Source organism: Suillus subalutaceus, assembly GCF_016647625.1.
Source record: "Suillus subalutaceus strain FC151 chromosome Unknown DFJ58scaffold_20, whole genome shotgun sequence".
NCBI lineage: Eukaryota > Fungi > Basidiomycota > Agaricomycetes > Boletales > Suillaceae > Suillus > Suillus subalutaceus.
Window position 1 is genome coordinate 221,688 of NW_024540269.1, and position 17,732 is coordinate 239,419.

The following is a 17,732-nucleotide window of genomic DNA, read 5'->3' on the forward strand; positions in this document are numbered from 1 at the left end:
CTCTTCCTGGCTCTCACAATTGCGGGCGGGGTTATGTCCGCAATAACAAGCCGCCGTACTTCAGGGGGTAAGTATTGATCATGGATATGCGCATCACGCTCACGGAGTGAATGTCAGAGGAACTCGTCCTGTCCGACACGTATCAGTGCATTCAAAATGGAGTCGACCACCTTCTCTTGGACGAGATTTGGATACTTGGCATCGTTTGGGAGATCCTTGCGCTGTGTTCTGCAGTCTGGATTGTTGTAAAACATTTCCGTGAACTGCGAAGATCATTAACGGGATGGACCATGGGGGACTGTTTCATGGTATTAATGCGAACTCACGTATTCTACTTTGCAGCGTGAGTTCGTGACCTTGAATTTGGTTAACTTTTCCGCTTAAGTTCTCGACCGCTAGCTATGCTGCTGTGTCTTGCTTTAATTTCGGCGCACTATCTCCAAAGTTGTCGGTACGCCAATTTATGAACCATCTACGCCTGACCACTCATCATCTCTGTAGGACTTTTCCTCCGTGGTAACTATGGCATCTTGCAGATTACCGTGTCCCTTCAGATGTCTGTGCTGGGACCATGCCTCATCCTCAGCGTTCGAGGCTATGATGCCAAGCTCATAGCCGACCCTGGCGCAGGAACTGACATGAGCACGATTGCTTTCCAGGAGCCCGTACATGACGTATCAACTGGCGGTGATGTGTAGCACGGAAAAGACCCAAGTGGTCCACTCTCGTTGGGCACCTTACAGAGAACATATTTATTTTGACTTTTATCGTGGTATCGACTTGATGTTCCGAGGTAGATCTGTATATGTAGAAGAGACATAAATTTCCCCAGTTAAACAGGCATATATGAATAAGGTTCGACGACCCATGATTCCTGCTACTTTTCTGCGCGTGAATGAGGACCACGTTATCGCAGGCATTGATCAGCGTTTTTGATCTTATCTGCTGCTTCGAAATGGTATCGCTTTCCCATTAGGTAAAAGCGGCAGTGAATGTTTCGAGTCACTGACTGACCCAGTCACTACACATCGAGTTGTACTAACGTTCGATTCACATTCATACCCTCAACATCACAGGCATGCCGTCGACGTTGGACGTGGAGGCAAAGTACGACTTGATTACGCGGAGGCTGCAAGAAGTCTTAGGGGGCGACTCGATCAAGGCCATTCTTGCAGAAGGTAGACCGCCAAAGGCTTACTGGGGTACGTCCGCTCATCTCCGATCGATTACCTGAACTGACGCTCCATGCGTTGACCAGGTACTGCACCGACTGGAAGGCGTACGTATAACATGCTTGCCAGGCTAAACCCGATAATTGAGATGCTCTATAGCACACATTGGTTACTTCGTCGCGTTAACCAAGATCGCTGATTTCTTGAGAGCTGGTGTGGAGGTTAAGATCCTACTTGCTGGTACGTCCAACAATACCCCCTTTATGCGAGCAATGGTTGCTGAACAAGATTCTCCATAGATGTACACGCTTTCCTCGACAACCTAAAGGCTCCTTTAGAACTTGTCGCCCACCGGACAAAATACTACAAATTTCTCCTTCGCACCGTCTTCACCTCATTAGGGATACCCACATCAAAATTAATATTTGTTCAAGGCTCAGATTACCAGCTTACTCGCGAGTACAACCTCGACAACTACAGATTATGCGCAACCGTGACAGAGCATGATGCGAAGAAGGCCGGCGCAGAGGTCGTAAAACAAGTCGAGAGTCCACTTATCAGTGGCCTGCTTTACCCTGGCTTGCAGGCTCTTGATGAGCAGTACCTCGGTGTTGACTTTCAGTTCGGTGGGGTCGATCAGGTGCGTGCATCTGCGAATCAGATAATGGACCGCCGATTGACGTCTCCTGGCTGCAGCGTAAAATTTTCACGTTCGCAGAACTCTATCTTCCTCGATTAGGCTATGCCAAACGTGCCCACCTCATGAACCCCATGGTTCCAGGTCTCATGGGGGGTAAGATGTCATCTTCGGATCCTGATTCGAAGATAGACTTCCTTGACGCTCCCGAAGCTGTCAAGCGCAAGATCAAGAAAGCTTTCTGTGAGGAGGGCAACATCACAGAGAATGGACTTCTCGCGTTCATTAAAACTGTACTCATACCGATAAGTCAGCTTCGCATCGAGCGTCGGAAAGGAGAAACAGGTGTAGACAGTGAAGAAGGCCAGGGTGCTATTGGCGACCAAAATCCGTTTGTAGACGATGATGCACCGGAGGGGACGGTGTTTACCATCAGACGAGAGGGCAAATTCGGCGGTCCCCCAAGTCATTACAAGGACTACCAGGAGCTGGAGGAAGATTTTTCAGCGAAGAAGGTTCACCCTAGTGATCTCAAGACAGCTGTGAACAAGGCGATTGATAGCTTGTTGGCACCGATTCGGAAGGCCTTTGCTGAGTCTCCGGAGTGGCAAGAAGTAGAGAAGTTGGCGTACCCAGATCCAAATGCAAAAACGGAACCTAAGAAGAAGAAGGTTGGTCGTCTCTCTCGACTCAATACTCATGCTGAGCATTTATGCTAGGAAAAGGTGTACCATCCGCCTCCGCCGGGAAAAGGCAAGAATGCTCAGGTAACCAAAGCCTCTGCCGAATCTAGTGAACCGCCGCTACCTATCAGTGAAAATACTCAACCGGGCGCTGCTGGCGAGCTCTAGGATGATTTTAATTAGCCATGAGTATGAGATGTACGACGCATGGAATGTATAATTGACATGGACATGCACAAAGTGAGATGAGTGATTATATGAGTGGGAACGAGTAAGTTATGGGTAAGATGCATTGTTTGGTATAGCAAAACGAACGTAGAGGCAGCAGATCAAGAACGTTGGCGGTCTTTTTCTCGGCTGCTCTTTGTGTCGATCCTCACGTATTCGCTTTCGTCTGGATGTCCGTCTACGTCCTTTCTAATGGCCACGTATGATTCTCCAAGAATCTGCATCGCAACAGCCCGCATCTGGGCTTTAGGGCGGGATATTGTCAGGTCCTCGAGGACGCGGTCACAAGTTTCGCGCAATACAGACTCGATTTCAAGTTTCGTGCCCTGACAATATCATCAAACATGTCATTGACTTCGAATAGAAAATGAAGAACCTTGAAAAGGGCCTGAATGCCTTTCTCAGCAGCCTGCTCTTCCAATTTCTTCTTCTCCTCCGGAGAAAGGTTTCCAGCTTTCTCTGCTGCTGCAATTTGATCAAAGACGCTTTTCAATTCGATCGCCGATCGCAGTGTTGACACACTATCTGATGTCAATCTAAGACAGCATTAACAGTTCTCAGTACTTACGTTTCGCTGAATACGTGGTATTTCCCTTGGACGTTGTGGAACCAGCCGCCGACTCCAAACAATGTTTGATTCGTAGCAAGATAATGCTTTGCTTTCGAGACATACACGAAGCCTATGGCCTGCAAAAGCTCGACACCATAAGACTCCTTCTTGAGATCCCTGGAAAGATGATCTCAGCGAGTGCAACGTGTAAGTGCACGATATACGCACTCCGCTTCAAGCTGGCAGATAGTGCGCCAGCTATTTGTAACATCAGGGTCGTATGGACCTGCTGCGGACTCCGTAAATATACTGAGTTTCCGCTCAAGGTTCTCCACGCTGCAAATGTCGTTAATCTCATAGAGTCACAAATTATGAAATCTTACAGTTTCTGGACTCGCTCTGCACGAGCTGCTGCTTTCTGAGAACACTGTTGTGAGATTTTTTTCGTGGAACGAAACAGAAAGGGAGCACCTCTGCTGTCACTTTCTTCTCTTTCTCCTCCTTTCGAGCTCTCTCTTCTTCACTCAGGATCTCCTTGCCCTTTGCATCACGTTTCACGTCCTTGTGGTCTTCGCCCTCATTTTCTTCTACCTCTTGTAGGGCAGCTTTCATATCCTTTGCAAGACTGATCTGGCCGATTATTGGCGCAAACCTCTCTCCACCGAACATCGCCCCAAATATTTCCTCCGGGTCGACGAAACCTCCTTCCGGCTGACTCTCTTTGGGACCAAACTCGTTATATTTCTTGCGGAGCTCTGTGTCTGATAGGGTCTGATAAGCAATGGCAATCTCCTTAAACCTTTCCTCCGCGTGTGGGTCATCGCGATTCTTGTCAGGATGATGCTTTATTGCAAGCCGTCCTTGATAAAGCAGGTAAGTGAGAAATCTGTCATCATCAATCAAGGTACACGTACGGTACGATTTCTTGATATCATCTGTGCTTGCATCTATGGGAACACCTAGAAGGTCATAGTACCCTGTTTCCAAAGGTTTCTCCTGCGTGCCAATCTTACGACCTTTCCTGGCATTTGAAAGTGGTGGAGTACTTCCAGAGCCTATCGGATTATGTGGAGGCGTTGAGCCCAACGTAGTGGAGTAGCCAGGTGGTAGCTGTGTAGGATAGAACGCATGTGTATAGGTTGATTGGCACTTAAAGCAACGAACGCGCAATAATGTGCCTTGTGCCGGAGTAGGAGACGGCACTGGAAACTCAACCTGAACGTTACAGTGTTCGCACTGAGAGCGTATGTGGGGGGTATACTGTCGTGACTGCTGGATTGGATATGCAGAACTCATTGTCGTCGTTCAGAGACTGGCGAAAGGGTCGAACGCAGCTGAGTCGGCTGGCTGGAAGTAGTAACCGAGTACTAGCCTTTAAAGGAAATTGGTCACCTGCTTTCATCCAATGGCAGCATCCAACCGGGGCCAACCCTTTTCAAGTTCGGCGTCAAATCCTATCTGTGATGTACATCAATCGTATGTCTCTTAATCAATACAGTCTACTGATATACCCATGGTCAGATGCGTAAAGGATATAGCAAAAAAATACTGTATGAAGTTTACCCTACCTCTAATGGTAGCCCAAATCATGAAATGAAAAATACATTTATGTACCCTGCCAGTCGTATGTATAGTCGTGAAGTAGTGAAGAGAAATATGTCATCAACAGAAACGGTCGTCTAAAGAAACAGTCATCCAAAGAAAGAAACTACACCGGCAGATCCGCTAGATCAGCTTGTTCGTTTACTACCGTCGTGGTCACTGTTCACATTGTGAAAGCTTTTGGTCAAGGTGTGTACTCAGTTGAGCAGGATTTACGGGGTTGCCGTGTTTTGGTTGGGGTGTGTGGTCCGTACTGCGGTCATAGAATATTGATACTGAAATGAATTGAATAGAGACAAGTGCAAAGAGGAACCAAAATGTTGCGGCTCGTCCATAAAACTCATGTGAGCCCCCATGCTCGGATGGCCTCCACGGATGTCTCTATCGAGCTGACACCAGCGAGGCCAATTGCTGATCCAAATTGAAGAGCGCCGTTAAAGATGGCACCAACTGTGCCGGCCATGGATGAAGGTGCTGGCTTGAAAAATAGCAATGCTATGATTACAGCAATTAAAACGTGGTCATGAAACCACAATAATTTGAACTTACTTTGTGTGTGTATACGTCAGCATGGCCCCTGCGCTTCCTAGAGCAAAAGCTGGCAATATATATGACCAATAATCCTGGGGCTCCCCCCCACCAAGTGCCAGCAATACAGTAGCGATCATGCAAAAGGACAGACCAGTGAGAATAATCCATTTTGGACTGAAGATGCGAGAAAGCAATCCGGTGAAACTCATAGCGAAGGCCATGATACCAATCGGGAACCTTGTAAGTAAAAACAGTCTTAATGATGGACAGCATGGAATGATATTGAAGCCCTTACATGTGTACAGCCAATGATATGACCGACCACTCAAATACGTTTTGCCACAGGGTGGTAAAAATCGTGAACACTGTGCTCCACCAAAGGTATGGTAAGAGCGCGACGGCAAAAAGAATGGAAAAATTGTGGTAAAACCATGTTCGGGGTGGTCTGTAACAAGATCAGCCCGGTGGTCGGTACAAGCATCCCTGATAACATACATTGCAGCTTTGTCCACGGGTATGAGTGTTTCCCAGTAGAAAAACCCAATCACCATTAAAATTGATATGATCAGCGGGACCAGCACTATTGCAGATGGCCAGCCATCAGTGGAGCCGGATGTCACAGCGAAGATGAACAAAATTAAGGCAACTATCAGAGCCTGTGAGCGATGTCGAAGTGGAGCATGCTGGAAATTCATACCAGTTAGGATGCTTACTGCGATTAAGTCAAGACTTTTCCATTTCGCTACTGCAGGTTCAAGATTGTCTGTGGTCTTTGAAATTTCTGGCGGTATGATGAAGACACATGCCAGAGCCACTGGCACAGCCACAATGGCTACAAACCAAAACACCCAATGGTAAGATGCCCATTCGACAAACATTGCACTGATCACGAGACCGAGGACTATGAAGGGGAACCATGAAGCTAGTCATGGATGATCAGCTAGGCATGATTCTCACTGTTAGCGACGCTGCCACAGCCACCAAATAACCCTATTGCCCGAGCTTGTTCAAGCGGTTCGGGGAATACATTGACCAGGAGTATTAGGGCAGAGGGGATTGTCATTGAAGAAGCTGAGGAGCGATCTTCGTCAGCAAAACCATCACACCAGCGAAAATGCTTACCTATTCCACTCAACGCCCTAAGAACGATGACCAGAATGGTGTCATTAACAAATCCAGCACACAGTGAGATGACACCAAGACCAGATACACCCCCAATGAACACACTTTCTGTGAGCCCATTAATGTCACTATTTAACGGGTACGGCATAGAACTAACTTGGGTTATATACGTCGCTAATGCGGCCGCTCTAAACAATACGTCAAAGTGCAAGGTCAGAATCAATGGGATGAGCACGCACGATAAGCAGAAAAGATGCAAAGGTCAACTGGAATGCACTGATAATCCAAGTGGATTGACTTTCAGTCATACCCATGGATACCTCGAGTCTAGGGATTGCGGAGAAGAGAGCTGAGTTATTGAAAGAATCTAAAAACTGGGCAAGACAGAACATAGCCAGTAAAATTAGTCTGCGAGCGAGAGAAAGTTTCTTGGGTCCATGATCAACCAGCGTTTCAGCCGGGGAGAGAGGCGGGAGTGGTAGCATCGCACCCGAAAACTACAAACAAGATATGGCGGTTTGTCAGTTCAGGAGCGACCAGTTGAAGGGGAGGTTGGAAACGTTCTCTGTCGAAATGGATGGATAGCTTCACATTATAAGAGGTATCCCCATGACCAATGTGAATCAGACACATGACGCATCTCAACATCAGTGAAGATCTCGATTATGTGCAGAGATTCTGGATGTGTCATTCCCGTCGAATTCCTTCGAAGGTTTGTTAAAGCATTGTCATCCCTTAGAGTAAAATTAACTCAAAGGAGCTTAACTCAATTGAGATTTTCTCCATTTGCTTGGTTATCCGTATGCCCATTCCAAGCTCCCTGCACGGTATTGTTAACAGGGGCAATTGTGTCACTCGCGGTGAATGAGAGTCGGACGGAGGCGATATGAGAATCACCTAATACCTCTCAGATTAAAGGAAGGCTGCTGCATTGTGCAGCACATCACAATTTACAATCCAGACTCTCCGGACAGATGGCTAGGACAGCAACTTGCAAGAGTGTTCAACAACATGTAAAATTTATGTCAACACAATGTGGATCTGTCAAAGCATAAATATTCCGGTCAGGTCTGATCTGTTTTGATGAAAACTATAAAGTAAAACACTTACTCTTTGATATCGGTGACATTCGCATTATGGATCCAATTCGTGGCGATATCATGGGACCCTGCCATGGTCGGAATGAGAACGATGTGACATCAGGAAATCAACCCGAAGTTGATATGACCGGATATAATTGGTAATCAATAATCATTATTACGTGTCATGTCTTAGCCTTAGATTTCATTATCGTGGTTTGAGCACCGTCTCGCACATCCGTAGGTGTTCCGTGCTGTATATAGAATCTTTTTCTGGTCATGCTTTGATGACAGTTTCACACATATTAGTCTGAGTAACGCACTCAATGTATTCAAGGATAACAGCAACACTGTGTGGTAAGTCGAGGTTCGAGTAACGAGCAAGGTGTGAATGTGATGCGCAATCGGCCCCAAAATCCACATATATGGAAATTACGACGGAGACGAGATTTCGGAGAAATGCCAAGGCGTCCCGGATGACCAAATTTAGGGTGGGACGGACAGGACGGTGCGGACGGTTATTTCCAATTTTCCGGTATATAGCACGGTTGCAACCCAGAAATGAAATTTCCGACAGAGTGACACTTCGTGCGTAGTGACAACACATTTTCCATCTCTGATGCTAACGAGTCAGCAAGCGCTGGCTATGATTCAGAAATTAGGTTGCATGAGGTTGCATGTCTTAGGCAGGTATCTTGTCTATCTGCTCGAACTGACTTTTACGTTGACGCTTGAAGCTTGACGCGGACGTTTGAGGGATCGAGCTCTCTGATTGGTGGAAGAGATTCGATTCTGATTAGGAACTGCCAAGGAACTGCAGGTTTCGATTCGAAATGCTGCATGCAAGGTCACTCATGGAAGTAGGATTGAGATTCGATCTTTAGGTCGGACTAATATCGGTGAAACACAACAGGGGTACCCGCTTTCCCTCAACATGCCCTGCAGGTGATAAAACAACGTCACCGGAATACCAACGGTGATCGGAAAACGATTCTCTATCCTTACTCGCACTCATTCCCTCAAACGTACAAAAACCGACTGTGTAAAGAGTTCTCTTCGAAGTAAGTACTGCCGCAGGACACGGGCATTCCAGCGTTAAGATACAGTGAGAGAAGCCGGATGTATGTGGATTGGAGCCGGCAGCTCCATGGTTCATACGGGTCACGAGAAACTTGCGAGACGGAGGTGCAGATATGGGACTTGATGACTGAAATTTATAAACGTAATGAGAGTAGTATGCTATCGGCCCGCGTCTTTGTTTTAGATAAAACGTTATGCATTAAGGTTTCATTCAGCCTGACGTCTTCGGATTGTCTCGGCCCTGCAAAGCTGAATTACTCGGTAATTCGAAACGTATTCCAGATATAACAGAACCCTTGAACTGTAACTTTCGGCGTGAGGATGTCAGGACTCAGAAACACCATCGAGGCCAGAATGTCCTGATAGACTGACAATGGATCAACACGTTGTACCTTCGCGCAACGAGCTATCATTAACAAATTTTCTTCATTTCATCTAGAGAAGCGTATGTTAAGTGTATCAAAGTCTTGAGCTCGAGCCATCAGTCGTTAGGCGACTTCAGAAAGCCTCGCATTGTCGTGTACATACCAGGAGATAATTTCTAACTGGATCTAGCGTAATGAGCTTGCAGGCGATAGGAGCAACACGAGTGTGCTGACAGCCGATCGAGTCAGAAATACCACTGGTCCAGGAAATTGGATCCGATGTATTTACGAACGTGGCGAGATTGACGGTGCAGGTTTTTTTTTTTGAATCAAATTTATTGTCCTTTTAGGGTCGAAGACCCTATGTCGGACATAGCCCTGTTCGCGGGGGGCTTACTCCCGCTTGTCTATCGTATGTATGTATGTGCGGTGCGGGTTTACGGATCAGCAGATCAACTGAGATGAATGATTTCATCTGATGAGAATAACATACGCCAGGGTTACAGTTCCATTAGTCAAATCGTTTGCGAGGACGAGAGCGATAAGAACATGTGGTAATGATCGACTGAATGCTGATGCCTGAAACGCGGAGGGGCACATGGCGCATTCCCGCCGATTGTCGTTTGATGCTCATCGGCACGCACTACAGTTTCTTGTAAATAATCGAAAACGGCCCGCGTGAAAAAGGCAGTTGTCGGATAATGTGACCTGAGACATCGTCAAACTACGCAGCGACTGATTTCTCGTAGCAACGAATTACCATTGTAGTGATGCACAGAAGGAGGTGATCCAGAATAAAAATCCGACAGACCAATTTCGACACCTAGATTGCGATCGTCCCATCAAGTATGAGCTGCTGAAATGGTCAGCACAAAGCGTTTGCACCGGACAATGCGGCTTGGATCTAAAACACTCACGCAATATGTCGACGCGTTCATCGTGCATGAAGCCAAGTCCGTCCCGGTTGGTGTCCACCAGCGACGACGAGTAGTGAATACGTCATAATTAGGAGTTCTCCAGCTTCGTAAACTCATGGCGGCATGCAGCCGCAAGATTCTGTTTCCGGATCAGCGATGCTAGTAGACCGTAGACGTCAATATTATACTTTTAAAAACACCTTGGGTCCCGAGAAGAAATAATGTCGGAAAAAACCAAAGGGTCCTTATAATGCTGCCGGATTACAGGTTTAGTCAACGCCTTCAAAGTGCCTTTACAAGACTACAATTTGGTGCCGGGGCGGGCTACATTCAACGTAAGGCCGTCAAAAGGGGCCCTAAGTCACAGATGCCTTATAATACCCATTATAACGATATGTGCCAGGTTGGCCCTTAAAATGTATTGCATGGTATCATGGATACAGCATTCTCGGCTGAACAAAAATAAAGGCATTATTAGAAATGGTTATGTTCATGGGTGATCATAAGACGTACTTACTGGCCAGGAACAAGTCAAATCGTGGTTTGTCCACACTCCTTTGCGGAAGTATTAGTCCTGTGCCAATTAATTCATCTAGGCCGGGGCGTTATGGCAAGTTCATATCGAGATCGCATCAGTTAAATGCGGTGAGTTTGATAAATGTTCACATTCGTCTCCATTGGAGACAGCCTCTACTATCAGCACCTTTGGCGAGCGTCGATAGTGTTTGTAAGGGTTAGATGTGACTGAACTCGTGTCACATCCGAAAATGATCCAATCCGCGGGTATGTGAAGTTAATCAATTAATATAAGACCATCCTAGGAGGTAGGGTGATTAGAAAATAAAAGATGTCAAATGGCACCACCAACCAGGTTGGTCCCAAACTGCTGTTGAACAATTGGTGTTGCTGCAGGTTTCGCCGGTACGACAGCTTGTTGTCGCGCTGGTCAAACGAAGTGCGAAATATCGATGCTGCAATTATAAAGCCCATAGATCAGATGTTGAAAGATATGCATATACAACTCACCGGCACCCATCGTGGTCATCTTCGTCGATCTGAACACATATTCAATGGGACATTTGGAGTCCATTATTGCACGCACTGATGTACCGTTCGTTAATCAGGAGACGACAACATTTTGCCATGATTGTTTCGCTGTTCAGGCAATCCACTATCCCACCAAGGTTGCGGGCCCCACACACAACCCACAAAGGTAAGGGGCCTGGGCAGCAGTGGGCACTAATGTTATGAGGTGATCGTCCTGGGTCCTGACAGCCTGGACTTCAGTTAATATGCAACTTCACTACATCATGATAGTACGATGCCCCTGGGTACTAGATCAATAAGTCAGTTGTTCCATCGAAGGTCCAGCCGCATTGATGGCCAAGAGTCAGGATTCGAAATTTATTCAGTGCCAGTTGGTGGGACCGTATCTAGACAAGCCACGTCACGGTCGAGGCTCAGTTGTAGTATTAGTAACTTCAAGCGCCGAGCGGGTTTGTCCGCCGCCGCCCATTGTTATTGCACTGAACCACCACCGACGTCGACGTAACATCGTTATGGCATACACTCTTGACTTCAGTACCCCCGTCAATACGGCTCTCCTCATTTACATTCTCTACTCTGTGCAGAAGATCGTTTTCCCTTCCACATCCATACCTAAAACAGTCCCCAGCGAATTCAAGCATGGTTATTCATGGATGCCTAAGGAACACCCTCCCACTGTGTTGTTCAAGACATATACCCCGAAGACACTGGAACCATTCAGTGGCAAGGACGGAGGTAGAATTTTGCTCGCCATCAACAGCATCGTATTCGACGTAACAGCGGGGAGGAACTTTTATGGGCCAGGTACACTTGCTTGCCTCGTCAATTCATCCTAAGGACCGACTCACACTATGATATAGATGGCATGTATGGCAATTTTGCTGGTCGTGATGCATCTCGTGGTATGGCCAAGCAGTCCTTTGATATGGGTGGGTGAACCACTGGACGTTCCTTACACAACATCTAATTCAAATGCCGTCAGACATGTTAACAGCGGTTGACCAACCTCTTGACAAGCTCCAGGATCTCCGACCAGATGAAATGTAAGAAATTATTTGCTTCCATCTTTACATTGCTTATAGGATTGACAATTGCTTAGCGAGAACATGAGAGGTGAGGTCAAATTAGTCGCTTGAAGAGCAATAATCACTCATATTGAGATACACAGGATGGATTGACCACTTCTCGAATAAATATATCATTTGCGGAAAGCTTGTTGAGAATGATGCTGCGTGATTGAATTTGTATCGTGTCGTGGATAACTCTCGTGTGTAATCCATTGATAAACCAGATTATGTGCTTGCAGTCTCGACGAGTCCGTGTCATTTCCCGCTTTCGTGATTCTGCACAATACATATCCATGTACCATAGTGTCGAGGTTATGTGTGTTACATATATGTATAGAATTTGATGATGACATTTCCGAAACGCGATCTGACTTGTGTTAACCTTTATTGATCGCGAACGACGCGGTTAGCGACTCTTGCAGAACCAAGATCTAGTAATACCTGATTCATGGACATCGACGACGACGACTTTTTCACAAACCTCGACCGACCTGGCCGTGCTGCTAATAATAATAATACCTTTCAGGAGCGACTTCGACAAGCCCCACGAGATGACGACGGTGCAGAAATACCAGACGCACCTCCCTTCATGCTCGAGGAAGAGGAAGAAACACCACTACAGCAACTTATAAGACATTGGATGAACGAGCGGCACTCGCCTGACATCCTCCCAAATGAAGGAGAGTTATTGGCGGGACTGCTTGACCATATCAGGAGTCAGGTTGGTGAGCCATGTCGTGACCTTAGAATGACCCGGCAGACAAATCTAACTCGATGACTTGCAGTCTGAGACTGTGCAACTCCTTCGCACAGACCCCACGTCCTCTGAGGAGGAGCACTTTCGGATTATGCTCGTTCAGACGGAGGTAGAACGAGTCAAATTTATAGTGAGGTCATACCTCCGCACCCGTCTATTCAAGGTCATTTCCTCCTTTCTACTCCATTTTTTCAGATACTACATTATGTCTTACAGATCGAGAAGTTTGCTCGGTATATCATGACCAATCCTGAAGTCCAGCAGCGGCTCTCAGAAAGCGAAGTCGAGCACGCGCGTCGGTATGTTGTGAACCTTGCGAGAAGTAGCATGGGGGTTAACCATGTCCCCAGGTTTGCCCGTTTGACCGATCAACATTTCTACCATTCAGTTCTGCAGAGTTTGCCAGAGACCCAGCAGACTCTTGATGATCAACCTCCTTTTGTACCTTCCATGGGTACGGAAGTCAGTATTTTATTGGGAAGAGTGGTACTTATGATCGTATCTAGTTACTGAACCAGACAAGGCTCGTGCAGTCTTTGTGCTTGCTCGACAAGATTGTCCCCCAGTGCGGCTGCCAGAGTATGTTGCTGAATATCGACCGATGTTGATTTCTCTAATCAGATCTACAGTGGGACCGCATTAGATATGCGGAAGGGGCATATATCTTTAACCCCGTATTCGGTGGTGGAGCAACTGATTGCTCGAGGCGAGGTAGAACTTGTGTAGGTCCTAGATTATGCTGTACAGTACAACTGGTCAGATATGATGGACGAAGGGATATGGGATATGATAAGAATGATAAATATCACGAAGCAGTTATAGCGCACGCTTTACACTCCTGGCACCAACCCTACACCATGCAAATTTTGTTATCGTGGTACGTATGGCATGTCATCCTCGTCATCATCATTTCGTCGTTGCCGGGGACGAGACGACGACTCTTCATATGCATCATCATCGTCTTCCATTCGAGGGTCTCCTTCCTCAGATTTTGCTTCTCCCATCGTCTCTTCTGGCACACCCTCCATGTCAGCCTCCTCCTCTTTCTTTTTCCGCCGTCTCTTTGGGGCCTCTCCAGGTGCCGCCCCATTTTTCTTCGCTTTGCTCCTCTTTCGCTTCGCATTCTCTGCCGCCTCAGCTTGCAAGTCGATGGTGCCACCCGCCGAAGGGTCAGGTACAGATTCAACAATTTCCTTCAAGAAATCCAACATTTCTGTTGTTTCGATCGCATGCTTTCTGTGCATATATATTCACCACAAGATCGCGGACAAGGTAGCAATGAACGCACAGGTGATAAGCTTCAACCTTCTTTGCTCCCCGTTCAACCGTGACTTTAGTCGCCTCGTCCACAATCATAGCCAGGAATAACTCCAATGCTTTTGCTATCGCACCAAGGATGCCAAACATTGATATCAGAAGCGTCGCAAACACGTTCACGAGATATAAGGATAAGGGATAAATCAGTGTATAGAGACGTACAAATGACCACTGGCGTAGCTTGCGCAACCTTGCCAACTTCCTCATCTTTCTGCATAATCTTCTTGATTCGTGCCTGTCATCGGACATGAGCTACGACCCGTTAGAGGAGCACTTTGTCGCAGGAGCTCACAACGGGGAACTTTGTCTGTTTGTTTTTGGTCTTCATCTTGGATATTTTGACAAACTGTGGGGATGTGCTCATTGTTCACCGTCAAGTCTGAAGTCTTTATGACTGGAAAGGGGATCACGTGCACAGCGGTCAGTATCACGTGCGTTGAACGCGTCATAAAGTGGAAAATCACCTGGTCAATGTGATCTTGCCATCTTGGCCCTTGGGTAATCAAAATCAAAGCTGTGATATGCTTCAATAAATACTAGTACTCCCATTGTTCGCATGGTAGGATGAGATAAAATAAGACATTACCCCCCACATGTTCAGTAGACAGTGGCCCGTGTAAGTATCAGGAAATATTAGGGAAAGTGCGCCAAGGCTCCAACACTATATGTAGTTCTTTACTTCTTATCAAACCAAACATTCATGTGGCGTTCGCCTCATAAATGCAGTGGTCTGGTATCTTATTCGCACTTATAGGAAATTGCATACGAGAAGAACAGTACGTGTATTAGCGAACAAGTGGTAACTTACAACGGTGTGATATGTGGAGGAATGTGGTATGTGTCCGAGTCATGAGAGAACGGCCAAAGTGAAGTAATAATCACTTGGAAATGTATCACACAAAATGAATGGTAAGGGGGACTTCGTAGAATGCGCGTCGTAGGAACCTAAAACAATCACATTTACACCGGCGGGGAAAGTTTTCGCTGCCTAAAACATGTCGTTAGCCGCAGCCCGAGCAACACAAACGTAACATGACCTACCCATCAGCATTTCCAAGAAGTTCTTCAAATCTTTTTCTGAGATGCTCTAACCGATCATCCAGCTCAGGTGTCCCATACTCGTGCCCGCAGTCCATCTTAAAAGCTAAGCAATCTCTCAAGAAATGATCTAGGTCCTTAACGCGAGTTATGGATAGTTCTGGTTCGTTTGATCCCCGTGCACGGGCGAGATAGGAAGCGACCATTGTCGTCATGCCGCCTAACCGTCTTAAATTTCAGGTAATTTGAAAGACGTAATACACACCAAGAATGGATATACCAATCGAAGTCTAATTCAGTGGCTGGTCAGTTTGTCATGAACCCCCATGGACTTCTTTGAACTAACCTGCCTACCCGAAGTGGCTGCCGAAATACCAGTAGTGAGTGCCCCAAGGATAACTTGCATGCCTATGGCAATGTTCAACGCAAGGCCTGTCATTCGTGCTTCAAAGAAAGGAACATTGTCAGGAATTTGCCAGAAACAAAGAGACCTTCCATGCTAGGATACCGAATTGAACTTTTCAACTAACCTTTTGAGGCGTATTGCGCCCTCTCCTTCACCGCATTAGCAATAGTTGGGTCGAGTCGCTCTCCGATTGTACGCCGCTGCAAGGTCAGGATCAGGATTAAATGCTAGCGCAAAGGTGTCAAACAACACAAACGTGAGGTTTCTCATCAACTTCGGGCACTATCCAGCCTATGCCAGATGCATTGGAGCGGGTATGGCCCATAACTGAACGACGCGACGGTCCACGCATGAGGTTTCCGTCCCTCAGGAAATTTCTTGCAACCGGAGGAGGTTGGGTAGGCTCAAATTCTGGATGTCGATCAATGCGATCACGAGCTGGTGAATGTCCCTCTGAACTGTCAAGGAGGGGCTTCTCAGTCACCGACCGACCCTGCGGATGATCTCCCTCTGAACCACCAGGGAGGGGCTCCTCAGTTGCCAGCGACTGGCTCTGCGGACGATCTCCTCTGTCTACATGTTCGGGTTCCACGAACGGCGAGCCTGGCCCCTGGACTTCGGGTTGAGAAGGCTGTCCCTGAGACTGGGAGGACTGTCCAGTTACTCCAGTGGGGATAGGAGGTGAGTTGTGGTCGGGATCCATGGTGCTTCCACGACGCGGATGTCGAAAGGTCGGGCGACCTGGTGGTAAGGTTGTTCACCGAAACTCCAGTTGGAAAGCTTTATACCAAGAATTGAATAGGGCCGAGAACCCACGCCTCAGCCCTGCAGTACATGATCGCGATGGGTTTTTAATTCCGCGTATAGCACCACTGTTCGGTACGGCCGCTGTTGTGTCTATTAAAACAAGGCACGGCGGTCCGGCTGTCATGATTGCCAGGAATTTCTTGGGGTCCTATTGAAAGCTCTCTTGAAGTACCACAAGGTGCAGATAATAACCCTACTTGGGAATAACAGTTCATTTTGATTTTACCAATTCATAGTTCAACGGGGTTGATCAATGATCGCTTGATGTAGAATGAATGTTCTATTATTTGGCACGTGATCACCTAAACCAAAAGTCTTTACACGACGCGTTTGAGTACAGGTCTATCCACGCCAGGCACACATGCCACAACCAGCTGACTGCACAGGCGCTGAGACTGACTTCGTCAAGATAATTTGATGGGTCGTCTAGGAAATCATGGGTGTGTCATGTCAATAATGACTTTGTCCCAGTATTAATAGTATTGTTTGATTGTATTTGGACATTCTACTGGAACTATCTGATCGACGAACATCTTGCACATAAGTATTTCCAGCTTCGAATTCCCATGGTGCATGGAGCATTCAGACGCTATCGTTAAGCGTTGCTCCAATGACATTCTGTTATCGTTTGTTATTTCTGGGTACCGAAGAACACCGGATGCAGGAGTGCTTTTGCACCCACCAGGCTGAGTCGGGTTATCTTAGAAACTAAGTTTCTACGCACGCTGTGATCCTTCACCGAATATTTATTGGCAGCCGATGGCCCCACACGAGTCGTCATTCTCATGTATCGCTAGAGGAAAAGCCTTTAGCTCCGGTACCATCTGGTACCATATACCCAGGTTGCTTCGATTGGCATGGCAGCGGCAACTTCATTATCCTGAGCCTCGTAAGCAAAAGCTCCTATCACGGGGCCGTGGTCTTCGGTACTTGCCTTTGTCCTCCTCATTTGATCCTCTTGTTCTAATAATGGTTCTTCGACTGGTAGCAGTGCAGCCTAAATGATGCAGACCAAAATCCTCAGTGCATGCAGGGGGCACTCACAGGCTCACCGATCGACCCCCAGAATCTCGTCGGAGACTCGGAGCCCAAAGAGTAGCCTCCGCTAGAAAGTTACCGAAAATCCACGTCATGGCAGCAATCCTTACGAGAACTTTGACTCATTTAACCTTTTTGGACGTTGAAGGAGATAGCTGTGTTTTTCTCGACACAAAACGGTCGAGGCCATGTACGTTGAAGAGAAGCAGGTGACCTTTTTGTCTGATAATAGAAGAGTTGTACCCGGTTTTAGCGCACAAAATCAGGAACCTACGTACTGTTCCTGCCA

General features: G+C 46.9%; 8 protein-coding genes across 8 annotated transcripts; 3 read left to right on the plus strand and 5 right to left on the minus strand.

Annotated features, from left to right (window-relative positions):
• The first annotated feature begins 902 nt into the window (after positions 1-902).
• Positions 903-2,717, plus strand: DFJ58DRAFT_771895 (tRNA synthetases class I-domain-containing protein). Its single transcript, XM_041389178.1, has 6 exons — positions 903-1,202; positions 1,259-1,279; positions 1,332-1,412; positions 1,472-1,812; positions 1,869-2,480; positions 2,529-2,717. Exons 1-6 carry the CDS (start codon positions 1,079-1,081, stop codon positions 2,658-2,660), a joined length of 1,311 nt encoding a protein of 436 aa, XP_041247309.1. The 5' UTR covers positions 903-1,078; the 3' UTR covers positions 2,661-2,717.
• On the minus strand, positions 2,718-4,609 carry DFJ58DRAFT_771897 (DnaJ-domain-containing protein). The gene is made up of 7 exons (XM_041389179.1): positions 4,185-4,609; positions 3,742-4,130; positions 3,654-3,688; positions 3,499-3,606; positions 3,289-3,447; positions 3,097-3,241; positions 2,718-3,046 (listed from the first exon to the last, which is right to left on the minus strand). Exons 1-7 carry the CDS (start codon positions 4,564-4,566, stop codon positions 2,822-2,824), a joined length of 1,443 nt encoding a protein of 480 aa, XP_041247310.1. The 5' UTR covers positions 4,567-4,609; the 3' UTR covers positions 2,718-2,821.
• A 419-nt stretch (positions 4,610-5,028) lies between these two features.
• DFJ58DRAFT_866208 (major facilitator superfamily domain-containing protein) lies at positions 5,029-7,010 on the minus strand (the record flags this gene model as incomplete). Its single annotated transcript, XM_041394181.1, has 9 exons — positions 5,029-5,239; positions 5,422-5,640; positions 5,699-5,848; positions 5,899-6,049; positions 6,101-6,304; positions 6,361-6,474; positions 6,526-6,633; positions 6,683-6,713; positions 6,765-7,010. 9 exons carry the CDS (start codon positions 7,008-7,010, stop codon positions 5,029-5,031), a joined length of 1,434 nt encoding a protein of 477 aa, XP_041247311.1.
• Positions 7,011-9,394: 2,384 nt separating this feature from the next.
• On the minus strand, positions 9,395-10,177 carry DFJ58DRAFT_771900 (uncharacterized protein). The gene is made up of 3 exons (XM_041389180.1): positions 9,967-10,177; positions 9,810-9,902; positions 9,395-9,757 (listed from the first exon to the last, which is right to left on the minus strand). The coding sequence occupies exons 2-3, from the start codon at positions 9,890-9,892 to the stop codon at positions 9,565-9,567; spliced, it is 276 nt and encodes a 91-aa protein (XP_041247312.1). The 5' UTR covers positions 9,893-9,902; positions 9,967-10,177; the 3' UTR covers positions 9,395-9,564.
• Positions 10,178-11,441: 1,264 nt separating this feature from the next.
• On the plus strand, positions 11,442-12,442 carry DFJ58DRAFT_771907 (cytochrome b5-like heme/steroid binding domain-containing protein). Its single transcript, XM_041389181.1, has 5 exons — positions 11,442-11,817; positions 11,874-11,942; positions 11,996-12,056; positions 12,113-12,126; positions 12,182-12,442. The coding sequence occupies exons 1-5, from the start codon at positions 11,526-11,528 to the stop codon at positions 12,247-12,249; spliced, it is 504 nt and encodes a 167-aa protein (XP_041247313.1). The 5' UTR covers positions 11,442-11,525; the 3' UTR covers positions 12,250-12,442.
• Positions 12,443-12,457: 15 nt separating this feature from the next.
• Positions 12,458-13,644, plus strand: DFJ58DRAFT_186333 (Sld5-domain-containing protein). The gene is made up of 6 exons (XM_041379105.1): positions 12,458-12,801; positions 12,866-13,000; positions 13,054-13,136; positions 13,188-13,291; positions 13,344-13,416; positions 13,467-13,644. Exons 1-6 carry the CDS (start codon positions 12,529-12,531, stop codon positions 13,561-13,563), a joined length of 765 nt encoding a protein of 254 aa, XP_041247314.1. The 5' UTR covers positions 12,458-12,528; the 3' UTR covers positions 13,564-13,644.
• Positions 13,287-14,637, minus strand: DFJ58DRAFT_771914 (histone-fold-containing protein). Its single transcript, XM_041389182.1, has 5 exons — positions 14,619-14,637; positions 14,447-14,548; positions 14,317-14,389; positions 14,126-14,219; positions 13,287-14,073 (listed from the first exon to the last, which is right to left on the minus strand). The coding sequence occupies exons 2-5, from the start codon at positions 14,516-14,518 to the stop codon at positions 13,707-13,709; spliced, it is 606 nt and encodes a 201-aa protein (XP_041247315.1). The 5' UTR covers positions 14,519-14,548; positions 14,619-14,637; the 3' UTR covers positions 13,287-13,706.
• Positions 14,638-14,882: 245 nt separating this feature from the next.
• DFJ58DRAFT_771918 (uncharacterized protein) lies at positions 14,883-16,450 on the minus strand. Its single transcript, XM_041389183.1, has 6 exons — positions 15,855-16,450; positions 15,723-15,798; positions 15,539-15,636; positions 15,458-15,482; positions 15,196-15,412; positions 14,883-15,142 (listed from the first exon to the last, which is right to left on the minus strand). The coding sequence occupies exons 1-6, from the start codon at positions 16,299-16,301 to the stop codon at positions 15,115-15,117; spliced, it is 891 nt and encodes a 296-aa protein (XP_041247316.1). The 5' UTR covers positions 16,302-16,450; the 3' UTR covers positions 14,883-15,114.
• Between the last annotated feature and the right edge of the window lie 1,282 nt (positions 16,451-17,732).

Excerpts from the sequence above, each read along its gene's own strand:
- DFJ58DRAFT_771895 (XM_041389178.1), top strand. The coding sequence starts at position 1,079 with ATGCCGTCGACGTTGGACGTGGAGGCAAAGTACGACTTGATTACGCGG. Across the intron at positions 1,413-1,471 it reads GGTTAAGATCCTACTTGCTG|ATGTACACGCTTTCCTCGAC; the intron begins GTACGTCCAACA and ends GATTCTCCATAG. Across the intron at positions 1,813-1,868 it reads AGTTCGGTGGGGTCGATCAG|CGTAAAATTTTCACGTTCGC; the intron begins GTGCGTGCATCT and ends TCCTGGCTGCAG.
- DFJ58DRAFT_771897 (XM_041389179.1), bottom strand. The coding sequence starts at position 4,566 with ATGAGTTCTGCATATCCAATCCAGCAGTCACGACAGTATACCCCCCAC. Across the intron at positions 3,607-3,653 it reads GCAGAGCGAGTCCAGAAACT|CGTGGAGAACCTTGAGCGGA; the intron begins GTAAGATTTCAT and ends CGACATTTGCAG. Across the intron at positions 3,242-3,288 it reads TACCACGTATTCAGCGAAAC|TGTGTCAACACTGCGATCGG; the intron begins GTAAGTACTGAG and ends GACATCAGATAG.
- DFJ58DRAFT_771900 (XM_041389180.1), bottom strand. The coding sequence starts at position 9,892 with ATGGGACGATCGCAATCTAGGTGTCGAAATTGGTCTGTCGGATTTTTA. Across the intron at positions 9,758-9,809 it reads TTCTGTGCATCACTACAATG|GTCACATTATCCGACAACTG; the intron begins GTAATTCGTTGC and ends ACGATGTCTCAG.
- DFJ58DRAFT_771907 (XM_041389181.1), top strand. The coding sequence starts at position 11,526 with ATGGCATACACTCTTGACTTCAGTACCCCCGTCAATACGGCTCTCCTC. Across the intron at positions 11,818-11,873 it reads GAGGAACTTTTATGGGCCAG|ATGGCATGTATGGCAATTTT; the intron begins GTACACTTGCTT and ends ACTATGATATAG. Across the intron at positions 11,943-11,995 it reads CAAGCAGTCCTTTGATATGG|ACATGTTAACAGCGGTTGAC; the intron begins GTGGGTGAACCA and ends AAATGCCGTCAG.
- DFJ58DRAFT_186333 (XM_041379105.1), top strand. The coding sequence starts at position 12,529 with ATGGACATCGACGACGACGACTTTTTCACAAACCTCGACCGACCTGGC. Across the intron at positions 12,802-12,865 it reads TTGACCATATCAGGAGTCAG|TCTGAGACTGTGCAACTCCT; the intron begins GTTGGTGAGCCA and ends GATGACTTGCAG. Across the intron at positions 13,292-13,343 it reads TCCTTTTGTACCTTCCATGG|TTACTGAACCAGACAAGGCT; the intron begins GTACGGAAGTCA and ends GATCGTATCTAG.
- DFJ58DRAFT_771914 (XM_041389182.1), bottom strand. The coding sequence starts at position 14,518 with ATGAGCACATCCCCACAGTTTGTCAAAATATCCAAGATGAAGACCAAA. Across the intron at positions 14,390-14,446 it reads AACAGACAAAGTTCCCCGTT|GCACGAATCAAGAAGATTAT; the intron begins GTGAGCTCCTGC and ends GTCCGATGACAG. Across the intron at positions 14,220-14,316 it reads AGCTACGCCAGTGGTCATTT|CAAAAGCATTGGAGTTATTC; the intron begins GTACGTCTCTAT and ends TTGGTGCGATAG.
- DFJ58DRAFT_771918 (XM_041389183.1), bottom strand. The coding sequence starts at position 16,301 with ATGGATCCCGACCACAACTCACCTCCTATCCCCACTGGAGTAACTGGA. Across the intron at positions 15,799-15,854 it reads AAGTTGATGAGAAACCTCAC|CGGCGTACAATCGGAGAGCG; the intron begins GTTTGTGTTGTT and ends CTGACCTTGCAG. Across the intron at positions 15,483-15,538 it reads CAGCCACTTCGGGTAGGCAG|ACTTCGATTGGTATATCCAT; the intron begins GTTAGTTCAAAG and ends CCACTGAATTAG.